The following is a 20,657-nucleotide window of genomic DNA, read 5'->3' as shown; positions in this document are numbered from 1 at the left end:
ATTCTCTTCCAACAAATCTTTGACAATTTTCTCCGTGGTTTTATTTTTCTCTTCCTGTTCTGGAATTCTGATTACATGTAGGTTCTTCCTTTTGATGGTAGCCCACATGAACCTTAGGCTTTCTTCATTTTGTTTTGATCTTTTTCTGATTGATCCCTTTCCAAAGAAGTATTAGGTATTTGTCTTCAATATCACTAATTCTGTCTTCTATCAATTCAATTCTACTCCTTTGCCTGGTCAATGTGTTAACTATTTCTGAAAATTTAGTATTAACCTTCTGGATTTCTATCTGTACAATTTGTATCATTTCTAATTTTTCATTTATTTTATCATTTTGTTCTTGTATTGTGTTTCATAATCATTCTAGGGTTTTCTCTGTGTTTTCCTCAAGTATGTCAGTGTTTTCCTTAATCTGTATCTCAATCCTTTGAAGGTACTAAATACAATTCTTTTGAATTCCTTATCAGGGAGTTCCAATGCTGCTTCTTCCTTAGGGATGTGTGTTGGGTCTGTATCCTGGTCCCTTGTTTCTCTTGCTTTATCTTGCTTCTTTGTGTGGACTGTGATGCTCTGTTGTCTCTGAGACATTGTTACATTTTTGTGTTTATATTTAATTGGTGATTGCATGTTGGAGTGACTTCCCAAAGTTTTCATTTTCTTTGTTTTGTTTCTTTGTTTGGATGTTATGTACATAGCAGGGTACTGTGCTCCTCTATTCACTAGTTGGCAGCACTTATACAGTCACCACCTATCTCCTTTCCCATTGTCAGCCTCCTGTATGTCCCTGCCATCCTTGGCAAATGAAGCCTATTCTTAGATCCTGTTTTCATTCAGGTTTTTTCACTAGTTGGTGCCTAATCCACTTCTATGTACTTTGTTTCAAAGCTCAGGGCTCTAGGATTATCTTCTGTATGTCTATCAATTCGTTCCTCTTTTCTTTGTTGAAGAGGGTATGTTTACCTTGTTTGTCTATTCTGCCATCTTACCAGAAGTCTCTCGGGAAGTTGGGATTTTGACCCAAATACTGGAGTCTAAGTGCTTACTCACATACAACAGGCAGAAAACACTAACTCAGTTCACACCAGCCAGCAAGGGTGTGTCCTTACCTCTGCCATTCCCTCTACTACCTTCTGCTTATCCACCTGCAAGATTCCATTCTTCGCTGTTCGAGATACTCGCAGCTCATGCCAATGGCCTAGGGTGAGGGGCTCTTCACTCCTGTTGAAAAAACAAAAGTGAGCATCATTGGTTGTATGGATAATATTCATCAGTCTAGCTCTGATCAAACTGATACCAACCTTAGGTACTTCATGTAATCTATCTAGTAACAGAAAAAAAAAAAATTAATTCCTGCTTAGTAACAATAGCATGACTCCCAAACCACTATTGTCAAGTTGATCCTGACTCACAGCAACCCTATAGAGCTGCCCTATAGGGTTTCCAAGGCTATAAATTTTTACAGAAGCAGACTCCTACATCTTTCTCCCACAGATTCACTGGTGGATTCAAACCACTGACCTTTTGGTTAGCAGCCAAATGCTTTAACTACTGTGCCACTAGGGGTCCTTTCATGCTAAGAAGATTGCATTTATGATTTTATTTATTCCTAATAATAAACTTGAGATGTGGATATAAGGGGCCCAGATTTCTAGACAACATGAGAGTAACATGAGGGTAAGTAAAATGTGATCCTCAATGTGCAAAAGCTTTGAAAAAGATAAAAACATTATATGAGTGATAGTGTATAAAATAGGAGCTCTGGTAGCGTAGTGCCTAAGGCGCTTGACTGCTAACCAGAAGGCTGGTGGTTCAAACCCATCAGCCACTCCTCAGAAGGAAGGTTGGGCAATCTACTTCTGTAGTGATACCACCTTGGAAACTGAAGGAGGGGTTGCTATGAGTCAGGTCTGACTCAATGGCAAACAACAACAACAGTGTGAAAAACATTTCTTGGTGTAGTGATGCCTCCTTTGAAATGCATTAAAAAAAAAGATGGCTGGAGAGAGGGATGTAAGGATGAACAGACATGTGATAAAGCAAATGTAGCAGGACGTTAGGTAGAAATAGGCGGTGAGTTTAAGGATGTTTATGGCGTAAGTCTTTTAATATTTCTACATGTCTGAAATTTCTTATAATAAAATGTTGGAGGAAAAAAGAGTCCACATTTTCTTGTATTGTGAAAGGGATTAAAATAACTTTTAAAATTCAATTTTTAATTCATGCTGGAAGCACATGAAGTTCAATGACATTTATGGGAGTTTTCCCCATTACCTTTTATCATGTTGTGTGCGGGAAGAGTGTAATTATGCATTTGTATTTCTAACAATGTCTAGTTTCTGGCCCCCATTGAACTTTCTAATATGTTTTGGTCCTGAATCATCTTTAGAAAACCCTCAGGAATACCAATGGGAACAATTATTGAAAGGTCACCACCCCTTCACTTGATTTTTGGCTCTGGCAAATGCTTTTGTGATTTGTCCTTAGCAATTAGAATTTAATCACCTTGGCTAAATCAATATGCAATAAAGAAGCAAGCTGCATGTTTTAAGTGGTCTGTCTCCATAAGAAGGCATAGTGTTGTAGCCCTGTTCTGGTCCTGCAGAGGTCATTACTGGTCAATACTTTGCCTTCCTTAGCACAATTGTATTGATCATGGCCATCAAGAGCTCATTTCAATGGTCTCAATTTTTTGCATCAGGTTCATAATGAATTTGACCACTTTATTCTTTTCTTAAAGTTAATCATTTTGCCATTTCCACAACTCCATGTAGTTCAGGCTTTCACTGAGGTTTCTTAAATAAGCAGGACATCTTTGAAACGGTTCTTAAACAGTTTCTAAAGGGGATCTGAGCCACCAACAATGATCACTGTTGTCAGCCTTACATGTGACACTGTTGTCAGCCTTACACTTGAGATGGATGGGACAAGGGAATGAATGGCTGTCTGCTGCTTGGAAACTCAGAGAGCTTGCCTCCTTTTAATCACATGTGACACTCAAAAAGGATCCTTGGATGGCACGAATGGTCTGCTCTTGTCTATTAACTGAGGTTCTTAGTTGGAATTCACCTGGTGGTGCTGCAGAAGAAAGGTCTGGTGACAGCCATGAAAACCTTATACATCAATTCTATTCTGTAACACATGGTTGCCATGAATCAGAACCAACTTAACAGCAACAGGTTTTTTGTTGTTGTTTGTTTGAACACTCAAGAGTCCTTTGATGGTACAAAGGGTTAATGAGCTCAGCTGCTAACTGCAAAGTTGGAGGTCCGAATCCAGCAAGAGGTCCATGGGAATAAAGGGTGAGCTACCTTGAAAAACCAGCTTGGAAAACCCCATGGAGCACACTTCTACTCGGATACAAAGGGGTCATCATGAGTCAGAATGAACTCAATGGCAACTGGAAAAAAGTACTAAAAAATTCTTTTTCCATTTGCCTTTCCTGATAGGCAGGAAAACAATAATGCACTTAAAAAAATTTAAAATACCTCTTGTCAAAAATAGGCACTGAGTTACAAAAGAGAGAAATGCTGGCCTTCCAAGGGTACCATGTGTCTGTGGCCCCACAGCTGGCGCTGCCACTGCAGACATGCAGGGTGGAGGGGACAATCTGTCAGGGAGGATGGTTGATTAGTCCCAACCTTCCCCTGGATCCTTCTGGTTATGGCTATCCAGGAAGAAGCCCTTTGACAGTGCAAGGTGAAAATCAAGGTGTCTCCCTTTTTCAACTTGACATAGAGTTCTAAGTGAATTGCTGAGGCTGTTTTGCATAATCATATGCAAACTGAATAAATTAAATATCAACCAAAGCTGTCTTGAGATATAGATCATGTGTCTGCATAACCAGAGAAACAAAAATGTTAGTCCGTCCCCTAAAGTGAGAATGTCACTGATGTGTAGGAAAGCAGTCACAGGACGCAAACAAATAGTCCTTTGAAGAACTGTTGAAACCTAATGCAGTGAGCATATCCCATCAGTCATGAAAAATGATCAGCAGTTTAGAGCAATGTGTGATGGAGACAACTCATCTGCCTTCTCTTTATAAAAATGACAGTCTAGGAATAGCGATGGTGATGGCATACAGCTCCCAGTTTCCTTAAAAACAAAACAAAAAAAACCCCCCAAAAAACAAAAACTAATTTCCTGCTGCAGGGCACCACTGAGAAAAACATACCCGTGAGTTTCAAAAGAGAAGAATTAGACATATGTATGAACAAGAAGCATGTCTGCAGTAGATTAGTGGGCCTCTGGCTGGAAGGTTAAAATCCCCATGAGGGAAGCACAGTGAGAAGCAGGAGACACAAGTAAGAAAAAACATCTGCACCAACCAACCACAGGCTCCAGGGGTTTCAAAAGAATACTGATTCCCAGGTTGGGAACAAGCCCTTTGCTAAGTAGTTTAATAGCACAAACTAGAGGATAGGAGGAAAGTGTGTAACTCCTCAGAATCAGCTCTGCAAATACCAGCAAGTACTTTAAAAGTGGCTCCGTGGGTGGTGAAAATCATTAACATGCTCTGCTAACCAAAAGCTGGAAGTTCTCATGTACCCGGAGGCACATCAGAAGAAAGCCTTGTGCTCCACTTCCGGAAAAGCAGCCATAGGAAACCCTACGGAGCACAGTTCTCTACATGGGGTGGCCGTGAGTCCACTTGTCTACAGCTAGGTTACTTTAAAAGAACCCGCTAACCCTTCATCCACAGCCTTCCTATCTGTTGCCTGGGGCAGCCTAAGGAGCTCTACTGGTGGTGTGGTTAAAGCACTGGGCTGCTAACCCAAAGGTCAGTAGTTTGAACCTGCCAGCTGCTGCACAGGAAAAAGATGAGACAGTCTGCTTCTGTAAAGATTAACAGCCTTGGAAAACCTGTGTGGAAGTTCTACTCTGCCCTATAGGGTCCCTGTGAATTGGAATCGACTTGGTGACATTGGGTTTGGTTTTTGGTTTTGGAGCAGACTGGTCAGACACTAAGTCCCTGCATTCCTGATGATTCATAGTCACGTCCTTTATATAGAAAATAGAAAGAAAGGGGCCTTGGTGCTTTTGCCTGTACTGTCGTTAAATAATTAGTTACCATCAAAGAAATAGAATCCCCGGGTGACACAGATGGTTAAGTGCTTTGAATTCATGCAAAGGGACCTCAGAAGAAACACATGGATTTTCCATGACTCAGAACTGACTCAGCGGCAACAGGCTTAGTTTTGGTTTATCAAAGAAAATAGTGCAAGTGAAAAGTTAAAATTTAGAGCCAGATCATCAAGGGCATTTCTGGCCATTATTATTATTTTTTATTTTAACTAATGAATGCTTCTAAACTCAAAAAAATTAAACTCACTGTCATCAAGTCAATTCCAACTCATAGTGACCCCCACTGGGTTTCTAAGGCAGTAAACCTTTATGGAAGTACATTGCTCCATCTTCCTTCCACAGAGCAGCGGGTGGGTTTGAACCGCCAACCTTCTGACTAGCAGCCAAATGCCTTAGGCACTGCGCCACCAGAGCTCCTCTCTTTTATACTAGTAGACTTATATTTGTTAAGTGCCCACCATGGGCAGCATTGTGCAAGGTGCTTACTGATTGTGATTGACTGAATCTGTCCACATTGGAACACTGCATGGCTCCAGGTAGAAATGAAGGCAGTTGACCTCCCCCCCACCCCACTGGAAACAACCCCACTTTCCACAGTTTAAAGCAGAGAATGTTACCTGAAAAAAGGAAAACTTTGCAGGCAGGAGAGCATTACCTCATTTGTATAAATCAGGACAAGTTTCAGGAAAGATAAATGTGTAGGGGGCTGTACCCACTGTTTTGGGAGAAGTTTCTAGAAAGTATTAACCTCACCTGAGAACTCCAGTTCCAGAGCCACAGTCAAAGCGGAACTCCACATGGCTCCCCACCATGTTGATGGACAGGAAGTCTTTGCTGCCTGTGTCATAGCTGTACAGGAGGACGCCATCTCCCGAGTCTGGCCGAAATGTGATCTCAAACTCCATGAAGGAGAGGTAATGCTGGGGCTCCAGTGGCCAGGGTGTTGCTGCATAAGATCTCAGGGACTCTCTGAATTGAGGAATGGTCAGGGTGAAAGCTGAAGAAACAAGCATGTCATTAGACATTGTTCTGTGGCAGACACTGACTAGTTGTGCACTCAGAGCCGTGTGCTTTTTCCTTTGGGCACAGAGCCAAACTATATTTCTCAGCTGCCCTGTGGCACAATAGTTAAGCATTAGGCTACTAATCAAAATATTGGCCGTGTGAATCCATCCAAGGGCTCAGTAGAAGAAAGGCCTAGTAATCTATTTCCATAAAGATTACAGCCAAGAAAACCCGAGCGGGCAGTTCTACTTTGTCACAGGGGGTCGCTGTGAGTTGGCATCTACTCAATGGCACCCAACAATAACAACTGTAGTTAAGTGGATAATGTGAAAGAAGTCTGGCCAATGGAATGTGGATGGAACCACCCGAGGCCAGGGCCCTAGAACTTCACTCAACCCTCCATGGTTTTTCTCTTCCCTCTTCTGCTGGCTGGATGTAAGGCCCAATGGAGGACTCTGGCAACCATAGGAGATGGTGGTAACCCTAGATGGCATGAGCCTGAGTCCCTGAATGACTGTGTGGAGCAGATGCCACTCCTTCCCCCAGCTAGCCTGCAGGGATCCATGAGAGGAGCAAGAACGAACCTTTGTTAGGCTACTGTAATATGAGATGGTTAAGTAGCAGCATTTGGCTTACTCTGACTCATACACTTTTTTCTAGATGATATGAAATTTAAGTTGGACAGTTTTTAAAGTATGATGTTTCATGTCCAAATCTGAATCACCAGTGGAGGAATATGACTAGCTTTGTAGTCTTAGTTTTAGTTTGTTTTCTTTTGTTTTTTAATTTTGGAATTCCAGAAAAGTTAATTCATACTCAACTATGCACGGTTTTCCAAAATCTTTTAAATTTTCAGTTATCATGTGTGTATGTATTTGTATAATCAAATGTGCTCCCTGTTGAGTAGTGGGAAAATTCAGTAGAATATCCAAAGAAGAAAAAAAGTATCACTTTTCTCTCATCACTTTGTAAATACTTCTCTTGATTACTAAATATCTGTTAATAGTTTTTGCTTTTGTGCTAGTTAATATATACTTGTTGAGCATCCACCATTGTTAAGCTCTGTGCAAGCTGCTTATTAGTTGTGATTGATCAAGTTTCTCCTGACATCATTGCACAGTCTTAGGTGGAAATGAAGGCACCTGTATACCTTTCCAATCTTATCTTCGAATCTGTAAGATATTCTGAAGATCAGAAGCTTTAAATTCTTCTAATTCAGTCTCACACGAACTCCACAAGTTATTTTAAAAGTTATTTGAGAGCCAATAGAACCCCTGCTTGCCTAGTCCCAAATGAATCTTAAAACAAACAAATCTTTGGAGACCAAAATAAAAAGGATTTTCCTATCCTTCCTGACAAAGCTACATGGATCCCATCAAAATGTATGGAGCTTGGCTAGAAACACACTGTTGAAAAATTACATCCACTCTGAATTAGCATGCAGACAGAAACTACCATCAACTTGCTTCTTTCTCACCGTCTTCACAGTGTCGACCTTTAAACCCGAGGGGGCAGAGGCAAATGTAGGAGTCCGCTTTGATTGCCGTACAGGTGCCGCCATTGATGCACAAGGCCTCATCACAGATGCCACTGCTGCATTCCCCTAAATGCAGAGCAGGAATTACAAAGTGACTCACCACATGTGCCTTTCAAGGTGGTGGAGCTGACTGCTCCAACAGCTCAGGACTCTGAATAAATATCGTTTGGCCCCCACTCCACTGATTTGCATCTCTGCACAACTGCAAACTAGCATTCAGAATAAGTGAAACTTCTTTCATTTTAAATTGATTTTTGTTTCTTTACAAAGAACCACAAAGACTCTTTAAAACTTGGTGGACATAATAAATCAAATTACAAAGAGTTCGGCAACTTCATGATCATGGATGAGAATGACCCAGTTGTTTCGGCTTTGATTAATCTCTCTCTTGGTCCCACCAGAGTGTATTTCAATCTCTCCAGTGTCACCAGAGTGTTTACGTTAAAAGTGCTCTAGTTTGTGCAAGCCCAATTAGCTCAAGTGCTGCTGCCTTGCCTTGTTGGTCCAAAGCTGAGGCAAGAAATTTAAGCCCTGAAGGAGTTAAGTAGCCATATCAAAGCTTAACTGGCCTAAGTTTGAGTCCTCTCTCTGGGATGGGTGGGGAGGGAGAGAGAGAGCTCCAGTATCTTAGCATATGGGTTCCATACCCCTCTTTTTACTTCTAAAGTTACAGTTGTATGAGGGACAAGAAGGTACCCTGGTGTAAAAGTGGTGAAAGGGTCAACAACATGTTGGTTAGTTCTCTTTACCACACACATCAGAAAGAACCCATGAAGGATATACTTGATAATTTTCCAGTATATCTCATAACATAAAGTGGAAAAAAAAAAAAAAAAGGCTTTTCCTGGGTAGTTTTTCTTCTGCTACTTTTGGCCTTCCTTTTCCTTTTGTGGGGAGCTCTGGTAGCATAGTGCCTAAGGCATTTGACTGCTAAGCAGTAGGCTGGTGGTTCAAACCCACCAGCCACTCCTCAGAAGGAAGTTTGGGCAATCTACTTCCGTAGTGATACCACTTCAGAATCCAATGAGAGGTTGCTATGAGTGGGATCTGACTTGATGGCAGTGTTTTTTTCTTTTTTTCCTTTTTTGTGTAAGAAATAATTAGACACAATCTGGCCCAGGACTACCTAGATGAATACAAAACCCTTTTTGCTGGAAATGGAGGCTATAGAGGCATGATTGGGCCAGGAAGGCCCAGCTCTGCCCCCAGTTTCTAATGCTCCATCTGTAGATCTGGTAGCCTGTTGTCTGTAAGATGATGAGCCTTCCTTGGCCCAGCTGTGTCATCCCAGCAGATCTAGTCTCTTATCCTGTCTTTACCAGTAATCTATTTGTTCAACTGATCTAGTTTTCTCTTTCTCTTTCACTGGGAGGAGGAGACAGGCTAAGCATACAGTGTGTTCCCAGGAGAGGAAACTAACTTCAGGGCTGATAATGATTTGCTTAAAGCTCCTCCACATGGCTTCTCACCACAGCTGGTGTGGAATGGTGTCTGTGAATTCCAGCTAGTGGCCACTGGAAGGTCAGGCAGAAGTGACCATTGATATTTGTTCAGCCACAGGTGAACATCAACATTCAGAGTCTCCAATGGAGACTGACTTGTATTTTCAAAACACCAACCAGACCACATTACCTATTTTCTCTTCAAACACCCATTGGAAAAGCCACTCCCTCTACCTGGAATTCTCTTCTTCCCCTCCTCTGCCATCTCCTATTCTTGTTTCAGCTATAAGCTTTAGATACTTGCTCAGAAATCCCTTCATTGGTCGCCAGACTCCTATTATTGCACCATCACTTCCCTTTTGTAACACTTACCACCAATTTTAATTTTTCATTTATTTGTGCAATTATTTGATTAATTTGGTCTCTCTTTGTGTCAGATACATGAGGACTGAGCTGGGATCTTGCCCATCTTGTTCACTACTTTTCCTTGAGACTTAGCACTGTGCCAAGTAATAAGTAGGTATTGAAATAAATATTTATTGGATGAAAGAATGAGTCAAGAGATTGATACACTGTATCAAGGCCCATGGCCACTGTAGACCTCTTGAATCTCAAATATTTTGGGATGGTTAACTCTAAAGCTTGCTCTACCAAGATGCAGAGACCCAAGATAAGATTTGGGGGTGGAAAAAAAGAAGAAAAAGAAAAAATTAGTGGTGAAAATTTGGGTGGCAACAATACAAGAACTCACCACTTGTCTGTTGTACCATGGTGGCTTGTGTGTTGCTGTGAGGCTGGAGGCTATGCCACTGGCATTTCAAATACCAGCAGAGTCACCTATGGTGGACAGGTTTAAGTGGAGCTTGGAGACTAAGACAGACTAAGAGGAAGGAAGGGGGCATCTACTTCTTAAAGAATTGGCCAGTGAAAACCTTATAAATAGCAGAGAAATACAGTCTGATAGTGTTTCAGGTTGGAAGACATTAAATATATTAAAAATATATCTGGGGAAAAGCTGCCTCCTCAAAGTATCATCGATCTTAATGATGTGGATGGAGTAAAGCTTTCAGAACCTCCATTTCACTGATGTGGCTTGACTCAAAATGGGAAGAAACAGCTACAAACATCCATTAATAATCGGGATATGGACTATATGAAGTATGAATCTAGGAAAATTGGAAGTTGTCAAAAATGAAATGGAACTCACAAAGACAGATATGCTAGGGATTAGCAAGCTGAAATGGACTGGTTTTGGCCATTTTGAATTATATGATGTACTATGCCAGGAATGACAAATTGAAGATTAATGGTGTGGCATTCATTGTCACAAAAAATATTTCAAGATGTATCCTGACGTACAGTGCTGCCAGTCGTAGGATAATATCCATGTTCCTAAAAGGAAGACCAGTTAATACTACTATTATTCCAATTTATGCACCAATCACCAAAGCCAAAGACTAGGAAATTAAAGATTTTTACCAACTTCTGCAGTCTGAAATTGACCAAACATCTAATGAAGATGTATTGATCATTACTGGTGATTGGAATGCAACAGTTGGAAACAAAGAAGAATCACCAGTAGTTGGAAAATATGGCCTTGGTGATAGAAATGACCCAAGAGAACGTATGACAATTTTGCAAAACCAACACCTTATTCATTGCAAATACCTTTTCTCAACAACATAAACAGCAGCTATACACATGGACCTCATGAGATGGAATACACAGGACTCAGATGGACTATATTTGTCGAAAGAGGCGATGGACAAGCTCAGTATCTTCAGCCAAAACAAGGCCAGGAGCTAACTGTGGAACAGACAGTCAACTGCTCATATGCAAGTTCAGATTGAAGCTGAAGACAATGAAAACAAGTCCACGAGAGCCATAATAAGACCTTAATTATATCCCACCTGAATTTAGAGACCATCTGAAGAACAGATTTGACATATTGAACCCACTGAACACCAATGACTGAAAATCAAATGAATTGAAGGATGACATCAAGAACATTATCCATGAAGAAAGAAAAGGTCATTAAAAAGACAGGAAACAAAAAAGATCAATGGGATGTCAGAAGAGACTCTGAAACTTGAATGGAGAGTAGCTAAAACAAATGGAAGAAATGACAAGATGAGTTGAACAGAAGGTTTCAAAGAGCAGTTCAAGAAGACAGTGAATTATTATAATGAAATATGTGAAGACCTGCAGTTAGAAAACCAAAAGGGAAGAACATGCTCAGCATTTCTCAAACTGAAAGAGCTGAAGGAAAAAAAATCAAGTCTTGAATTACATTATTGAAAGATTCTATGGGAAAAATATTGAAGGATGCAAGAAGCATCAAAAGAAGGTGGAATGAATACACAGAGTCACTGTACCAAAGTAATTGGTTGATGTTCATCTACTTCAGAAGGTGGCACATGATCAAGAACCAATGTTGTTGAAGGAAGAAGTGGAAGATGCACAGAAGGAATTGGAGAAATTCAGGAATTCAGTCAGTAATTGAAAGAACACTCATTGAGATGTTGCAACAAATGAATGCCACATTGAAGGCATTTACTTGTCTATGCCAAGAAGCTTGGAAGACAGCTACCTGGTCAACTGACTGGAAAAGATCTACATTTGTGGTGACCCCACAGAATGTGGAAATTATCAAACAATGTCATTAATATCACATACAAGTAAAACCTTGCTGAAGATAATTCAAAAACGGTTGCAGCAGTATATTGACAGATTACTTCCAGAAATGCAAGCTGGATTCAGAAGAGGACATGGGATGAGGGATATCATTGCTGACATCAGATGGATCTCAGCTGAAAGCAAAGAATACTGGAAAGATGTTTACTTGTGTTTTATTGACTAAGCAAAAGCATTTGACTGTATGGATCACAACAAATTATGGATAACATTGAGAACAATGGGAATTCCAGAACACTTAATTGTGCTCATTAACCACAAACCATGAGGAACCAGGACACTGTCATTCAAACAGAGCAAGGGGATACTGCATGGTTTAAAATCAGGAAGGGAGTGTATCCTTTCACCATACTTATTCAACCTGTATGCTGAGCAAATAATCCAAGAAGCTGGACTATATGAAGAATAACATGGCATCAAGACTGGAGGAAGACTCATTAGCAAACTGTGATATGCAGAAGACACAATCTTGCTTGCTGAAAGTGAAGATGACTTGAAGCACTTACTGATGAAGATTAAAGACTACAGTCTGCACTATGCATTGCACCTCAACATAAAGAAACAAAAATCCTCACAACTGATAGAAGTACAGCCAGAATATTCCTTGGAAGTGAGAATGGCCAAACTTCTCACCTACTTTGGTCATGCTGTCAGAAGGGACCATTCCCTAGAGAAAGATACCATGCTTGGTAAAGTTCAGGATTCATTAAGAAGGGGAAAGCCCTCAATGAGATGGATTGACACAGTAGCTGCAACAATGGGCTCAGGTATAGCAAGGATTGTGAGGATGGTGTAGAACTGGGCAGTGTTTTGCTCTGTTGTATATGGGGCCACTATGAGTTGGGCCCAGCACAATGGCACCTAACAATACAAGAACAGTTTGGGTTAGAGAATCCAAAATTTTGCTGAGATTGCTGACTATTCTAGAGTGTCAGAGGAGGAGAGAGTCCAAAGAAAGAGTTAAAGTGTAGGGGGTTGGGTTGAGTAACAAAAGGCCCTTCTGAAAATTAAAAACAAGTTTATGGAGGATGATGGGCTGAGGCAGACAGAAAGTTGTTGTTGAAGATGGTCACACCACCTTATAAGTGTCAGATGGAGGAACCATGACACTGAAACTCTTGTCACCCTCTCCTGGAAGCCTACAACTTCCTTAGAAACTCACTGCTGTTTGCATGAGCCCAGTGTCCTCCATGCTGAGACTGCATTTAACTTTGAAGAACTTGCATTTCAGAAGGAGTAGCATAAAAGAGGAGCAATGGTGGCTCAGTGGTAGAATTCTCCCCTTATATCTGGGGAACTTGGGTTCAGTTCCCATGCAATGCATCTCATGCAGAACTACCACTCATCTTTCAGTGGTGGATTGCATGTTGCTATTGGTAGCTAAGAAGAAAGGCCCAGCCTTTCACTTCTGAAAATCAGCCAATGAAAACCCTATGGATCACAATGATCTGATCTGCAACCAATCAGATAGTGAGGATAGGGCAGGACCAGGCAGTGTTCTGTTCTGATGTGCATGACATTGCCTTGAGTTGGGAGCTGACTCAATGGCAGCTAACAAAAACCCCAAAGAAAGTAAACGTGGAGGTTGAAGAAGAATAACCAGCTTTGCTTGTTCTTATATCCCAGGGAGAACAAATGGAAAATATGAATAAAAAATATGAAAAAGAACAATGTGACTAATACCCACCATTAAGGCTCACAGAGAGGAGTGAAATAACCCAGTAACTGCCTCCAGGGAGCCCGCAACCAGCCAGGTGGGCCCTCCTGGTGCCATATGCTCAAGGGAGAGGTTGGCATCCCATTGGGCTGGAATTGTAAAAGCAGGCCAGTATCAGTTCTTACTCAGCTTTGCAACTCCTGAGCTACCTAAGTTACCAAGCAGCCTTGAAATTGGCAGATCTGTCCTGCACAGCTGTTCCACAGTCTGGTCAATGAGTAGAGGAGAAACAATCTATAGCCTACCTGATGGGTGGAGTCTAGAATATAATCATAATAATATTAATACTAGATATTTACATCACGTTTACTATGTGTACGAGCCTATTCTAAGTATTTTCTTTATATACACAACTCATTCAAACAAAGCAATCTTATGAGGTAGGTATTATTATTATATGGATAGGCAATCTGAGTCAGAGTGGTTAACTGATTTGCCAAATCCAGCCATTTGCCTTCAGAGTTCATGTTCTTAACCTCCACGAGACTCCTTGTGAAACTGCTCACTCTTATGTTCTGACTCATCCCACATATTCCAGAAGAGGGATTTTGGAGACATTGTCCTACTGTAGTGGGTGCTATTAATTGTTTTGGTGTTTTAGTCATTGCTGGCTTTGAACTAAGTGATCAATTGGGGAAGAATTAGCACAGGGAATAACATACAGATAGTAGTTTTTTTTTTTTTTTTTTTAAGTGAACTTCACCTTTCATAGTTTCAGCAATATTAGCCAGAGGCAAGGTGCGGGAAAGCAATTAGAGATCAACAAAGGAGGCTTTGATGTGGTAGATGAAACGGTTAAAAGGGAAGGTTGTGGATCCAGAATGACTGAGGTCATAATGAAGCTCTATCACTTATAGCTGAGTGATCTTGGGCTAGTTCCTTCTGTTTGTGCTATTGGTTCTCATCTGTAAAAAAAAAAAAGTCTAATCAGAGTACCTATTGCATAGGATTCTTGGGAAGTAGTAAGTGCTTAGAATTGTGCATGCATATGGTATGTGCTCAACTAATATTAGCTTTAAAATGGCAAGAACAAAAGGTACCTAGATTCACGAGGATCAAATCCTAGGTCTGATCAAAGGATGGAGAGAAGGATGGATCAGTATGTGATAGAGCAAATGTAAAAATTGTCAGTGGTAGAATTTAGTGGGTATATGGGTGTTTACTGCACTGTTCTTTTAAAAGAACATCTTGGAGATGGAGGGAAAATGGACCCAAGCATAAGCCTTGCCTTTTCTTGCCAAAAACAATGTCATGTGAGGATGTGATATTTAGAATTGTGGTGCCAATTTGTGATTATAAGTGAAAAGCAAAGGAGTCACAGAAACACCAACCAAGAGTTTGGCTGTCATTGAGTCATCAAATTAACCAATATTGGAATTATCTACCTGCTGTCTTAAGTGATAAAATAAATGTCCTTATTGGTTTTAAAAAAAGGAGCTCTGGTGTCATAGTGCCTTAAGGCATTTGGCTACTAATCAGAATGTTGGCAGTTCAAACCCCCCAGTTGCTCTGTGAGAGGAAGATGCAGCAATCTGCTTCTGTAAGATTTACTGCCTCAGAAACCCAGTGGGGGTTGCTATGAGTCAGAATTGACTCTATGGCAGTGAATTCGGGTTTTTTTTTTTTTTGGTTATATTGATTTAAAAACAATCTTAGCCTGTTATTTTAGATAAGTTATTTAATTTTGACAAGCCTCATTTCTTCATCTATAAAATGAATATAATAATACTTCCTACCTCCCAGAATTAGTGTGAGAGAACATATGAGAAATCATTTGGCACAGTGGTCAGAAATTCAAATTTCACCATTTCCTTCGGAAGCAGGGCATGCAGGAAAGCTCTTTACATTACTGTGTTGCTATTTGTCACTGTGATGATTTTTTTCATTGTTGCTTTGTCCATTCAGAACATGTCACTTTTTCATGAAGAGAATTGAGAAAGAAGCAAGACACAGCCAAGGGTCTGATGCACTCTCTAGTTTATCATACCTTGATATTCGGGCTCAGGGTCATCATGTCTACAGAGCCCCCAACCTCACCCTTTGGACCCAGCTCCTTCCTGAAGTTCTGCATTAACCAGCCACTCAGCACTACAAGCCAAAGAAGGATTCATCACCTTGGCCCAAGCCAAAAACAGCATCCCAACCCACTGGGTAGCCACTTACCCACATCGGCTCCACTGAGCACCTTCCCCAGGGGCCAGGGCCTCAGGTCAATTCTCTTCCCATTAACTGTGAGTGACTGTACACAGCCATGAAAACCGCGGTTTGTTCCTGTTGCTCTGACCAACCAGTAAGCACTGGGAGCCCCACCAAGATAGAGAGGTGTCCGGAAGGTAATTTTACTGTACTGGCCCTTTAAGAGAGATGAAAATTATATCTCACTAAACATAATCAAGTTAAAATACATCAAATTTTGATAAGGGACATGGTTAAGATGTAGGTCATAGGGCTAATGTTTTCTGTCCATCGTATTTTTCTTTAAGACATTGCCCTACTGGAAGATTAAACCCACAGTTACCATAGGCAACTCAGTGAGCTCCTCAAGGGGCTGTGTTTTCCAAAGGGATTATTTTGGAATGCCTAGAAGGGAAAAGAAGGTATGTCAGAGCCAAGACCAACCTTATAGGCAGTGTACCATTCTGGACATCCAACAAAAACTTTCTCTTTCCAGCCCTGACCAATTTATTGTGTACCTTGGACTGGTCATGGGCCGTCTCTCCTTAAAAAGTGATTATGCTAATCTTGTATGTATTCGGGCTAGCATTTACCCTTTCACTCTCCTGGTGACCTTTACGCCCTGCAAGGAACATTATGGGGAGGGGAGGGGGATTGCTAAACAGATTGTGTTGAAAATATTTAGACACTTGTTCATGCATGCAACTTTTCCTTTTCTTTTTCAAGGGTTGTTGTAATAATTAGGCAGAGAAATTTCCAATCTTAGACCAAACCACAATCTGGATTGCAGGTTTTAAGGTTGCAAAATACAGGGCTAAACACTACCAAAAACCAAATCCCTTGCCACTGAGTTGATTCAGACTCATAGCAACCTTACAGGACAGGGTAGAACTGTCACATAGAGTTTCCAAGGCTGTAAACTTTTTTTTTTTTTTTTTAGTTGTGCTTTGAGTGCAAATTTGCATAGCAAACTTGTTTTACATTCAACAGCTCATGCACATCTGGTTTCATGGCCCCGATTACCGTCCCCAACCTTAAAAAACTCTCATCCCTGTGACCACCCTCTCCCCGTGCCCCTCTCATCTATGCATTCCTGTCTGTTCAGCTTTCCCTCTGTGTGAGTGCTACCCCTCTGGTGTCTCATGGCTGCCTGATCCAAGGGGTGCATCTCCCTGGAGTAGGTGGATGCATTGACCTGGGGTAGGTGTTCTGTATGTAGGTCTTTCTACTGTTGGGCTGAGAGCCAATCCATTTAAGTAAGTCCATTTCTAGGCTCAAAGGGTAACCCAAGGCCATAGTCTCAGGGGTTCCACCAATCTCTTTCCAACCAGTAATTCTGGTCATTTTTGTGTTTTTGAATTTTGTTCCATATTTTTTCTCTCATTCTATCCAGTATGTCCAGGATTGATCCCTTTCCAAGTGGTTGGCATTGGTAGCTGGGCACAATGTAGTTCTGGTCTCGGGGTCATGGAGGGTGAAGTCCTTGTGGTCCATCTTATCTGTGGACTAATTGTTTACAGATAACTTTGATTTTCTTCACTTTTCTTTGCTCCAGAGGAGAGCAATAGTTGCATCTTAGATGGCCACTCAAAAAACTTTTAAGACCCCAGTTGCTACTCACCAAAGTAGGTTGTAGAACAAAATTTTTATAAACTATGTGTGCCAATTGAGCATAATGTCCCCCAAGACTATGGTCCTGAGCACCTAGGCCTCGTGATTCTCACAAGATGTTCGGCTGTCTCTGTGAAGTTACTCCCACCCTGTCCTCTGTTACTTCTGTAATGTGGCGAATTTTGTAGCACAAGTGCATATGTGAAGATTATCTTCAGCCAAATCTATCCTTGGTCTAGGGTGTATTCCTGTTCACCTACCCCCACCCACTCTTCTTACCTGTCTATGCATTAATCAATAGCCTGGTATTTGGTGCTAGTGATACCGCAGTGTTGTGCCTGTAATAGAATTTGCCAAGGCTGTAAATCTTTACAGAAGCAGACTGCCACATCTTTCTCATATGGAGTGGCTGGTGGGTTTGAAGAACCAACCTTTTAGTTAACAGCTGAGTGCTTTAATAACTGTGCCACAGGGCTCCTGGCTGAACATAAGGTGGGACAAAATTAAGATGCCCTTGGTCTTAATTATTTTTACTACAGAAATATCTCATTCACTTGGATTAAAGGGTAAGGAAGGGTTGGGGAAAGGCATTCTCCCAGAATTATAAAAAGTCTAGAATGCAAGCTACTGAAATGTAATCTTTATCCTTTACATTTTTTATTATCAACAAGTAGAAAACCTAATCATTGTTTTATCTTTTCTAATGACTAGACACAAATCATTTGTAAATTAAGAGTTTGGATACGACTTAGGCAACTTTGCTGTACTTGCAGTGGGTTTAAAGATCAATTAGACTGTTTGCCTCCACTGAATACAATTTTTTATTCAAGGCATTTAGGTGCCCTGTTAGCTTATTAAGGTCCCTGGGTGGTGAAAGGAGCTCTAGTAGCACAATGCCTAAGGCACCTGACTTCTAACCAGAAGGCTGACAGTTCAAACCCACCAGCCACTCCACGGAAGCAAGACTGAGCAATCTACTTCCGTAAAGATTTACCACCTTGGAAACCTAATGGGAGTCGCTATGAATCAGAATTGACTCGATGGCAGTATTTTTTTTGGGGGGGGGGGTGTAGAGAAAACACCTGGTGCTCTGCTGCCAACCAAAAGGTTAGTGCTTCAAACCCATACAGCAGCACCATGGAAAAAAGGCCTGGAAAGCTGCTTCCATGAAGACGGCAGCCAAGAAAACCCTCTGGAACACAGTTTTACTCTATAACACGTGGGGCATCATGAGTCAGAATTGACTGGATTCTGGTTGGCTTATGTCATAAGGTTCTTGGGATTCACCTCTGGATCTCTTCCTCACTTCTTACCCTGTTCTCTGATCTAGGACCACAACAAAGGGCCTGACAGCTCAGGCCTTGTGTAGAGCACTAAGCACACCTTAGGGCTGGATGGCTCCTTAGAGATGTTCTTCACAAAATCCTACCTGGGCTTTCTGGCCTCTGATGAGGAGGTGTGTGTGACATTGCTAGTGTGCTTTTGTTTTTAACAGCCAGCACCTTCAGGTTGCTGGAGTCTGCTTTGCCTGCCTAAGCAGAGAACTGGAAGTGCCTGGAATTGGCATTCTCCAGGGTATACTCAAGCAGTTATGATGAGTATGAAAGTCTCATTTCTTTGCTGTGGAATGGAGTAACTCAGAGTAGGAGTAACTTCCACTCCAGAGCTTCCCCATGGGGTCAGGCTGCCATCTTACTCTGCAGAACTTTGTCTGACCCTGGTTGTCTCCCTCCCCTTCTCTGCTCACCCTACCTCTCTCTTGCCAGGTTCCCCTGGGAGCATTTGTTAATATACCACTTGCACAGGACTCCTCATCTCAGGCTCTATGTCTGGGGAACCTGACTTAAGATAGAGCCATTATCTCCTAAGGCAGTTTATTAAACTTTCCACATCTGTGGTCCTGCTTCTACAATTTCCTTGGCAAGTCCCAGCAATATAGAAGTAAACTTCACCCTAAGTATACATAAAATTAAATGCTTCATGTAATTAATTCTTATATTCATTAAAACCATAGACCTTTGAGATTTGGAAAAAATATGAAAATATATAATCCAAGCTTCTATTAGCTGTTGGGTCTCTTCTATATCCCTACTAAAAGGTTCAGCTATGTTAGTCCTGAACATCCCCAAAGACAGAAAACCCTCCCCTGAGATAGTCTGTTGTACCTCCTACACTTTTGTACAATTAGATAGATGTAAAACTTAAACTTTCTCCATTCAGCTTTAGCCTTGGGGGTCCATAGACTAAGTCCTTCTTCCCCAAGACTCTCCCCTTGATTCTATGATAAAAAAGCCACCATCCATCTTTCATCTTCTCTTCTCTACAATCACTAACTCTTGTTCAATCAATCATACAAGAACTTCAAGTCCTCTCCATGTTTGGGTGGATGCCCTTTGAACAGGATACAATTATCCTGTAGGTCTCTTTGAGTGTCATCCAAGATCTGAATTCAATCCTTCTGGAGGATGAGTCATCATGGACTAGAACAGAACTGTCACCTTCCTTTTTTCAGATACTATGCTCCTACAAGATGTGGTACAGATGGTTAAACACTCATCTACCAGCCAAAAGGTTGGTAGTTTGAACCCACCCAGTGGCACCTTGGAAGACAGGCCTAGACATCTGCTTCTGAAAGGTCACAGCCTTGAAAATCCTATGGAACACCGTCCTACTTTGACACACATGAGGTCTCTATGAGCTGGAATCAAGTCAACAGCAAGTAACAACAACAACAACAACAACATGCCTCTATTAATGCAGTCAACAATTTCTTTAGCTTGTTGTTACCACATGGCTTTGTTTGCTAACCTTCACTGAATTTCCTTGCTTTTAACCATAAGACATATTCACATATATTGCTTCTACTATAGTGTCTCTATCCCATCTTCATGTTAATATTTTGGACCTGACGTCATGGCTTCTTTGTTAAACTTCTTCATCAAACTTCATGTTAGTGTATTAGATGCATTGGTCTGGCATGTGTGTGACGCTATAGTTCCTTTGTCCTGCTTTGCCCTTCCTGAGCAAAATGTATGTAAGTAATCTCCCTGGACTCACATCCATTGTATTTGGATTCATGTTTCTTTTGAGCCACTGGGATCCAAACTAATGAGATTTTATTCTTTTTTTTTTTTTTTTTTACCACTATAACATATTTCTTTGTATAATATGTTCCTCCAGCAAAGAGTGGTGAAGTGTACAGGCAGGAGGAAGCTATATACATATACACAAAGGCCTATTGCTACATTTTTCCTCAGAGAATACAGACACCTGCCTTGTTATAATTATAGGCTCGGTTCTTTGGCAGTTGCTAATCCAAACTGTTTATTCTAAAAACAGTCCTAAAATTGCCTAGAGCATGACAAATACATGAATACCTAGGTGATTCACTGAG

At 41.1% G+C, this 20,657-nt stretch overlaps 1 protein-coding gene across 1 annotated transcript in view; it reads right to left on the bottom strand.

The window, feature by feature from the left end:
* Nucleotides 1-20,657, bottom strand: part of EGFLAM (EGF like, fibronectin type III and laminin G domains) — a 208,109-nt gene that overhangs the window by 49,762 nt on the left and 137,690 nt on the right. The window contains exons 10-13 of the mRNA XM_007951579.2: nt 15,641-15,830; nt 7,565-7,690; nt 5,836-6,079; nt 1,107-1,218 (exon numbers count right to left, since the gene is read on the bottom strand). Of these exons, the coding sequence (XP_007949770.2) occupies nt 1,107-1,218; nt 5,836-6,079; nt 7,565-7,690; nt 15,641-15,830 (672 nt within the window). The remainder of the gene's footprint in view (nt 1-1,106; nt 1,219-5,835; nt 6,080-7,564; nt 7,691-15,640; nt 15,831-20,657) is intronic.

This window comes from Orycteropus afer, unplaced genomic scaffold, assembly GCF_000298275.1.
Source record: "Orycteropus afer afer isolate SDZICR_OR568_19922 unplaced genomic scaffold, OryAfe1.0 scaffold00300, whole genome shotgun sequence".
Classification (NCBI taxonomy): Eukaryota; Metazoa; Chordata; class Mammalia; order Tubulidentata; family Orycteropodidae; genus Orycteropus; species Orycteropus afer.
This window is presented reverse-complemented; position numbering and strand designations above follow the sequence as displayed.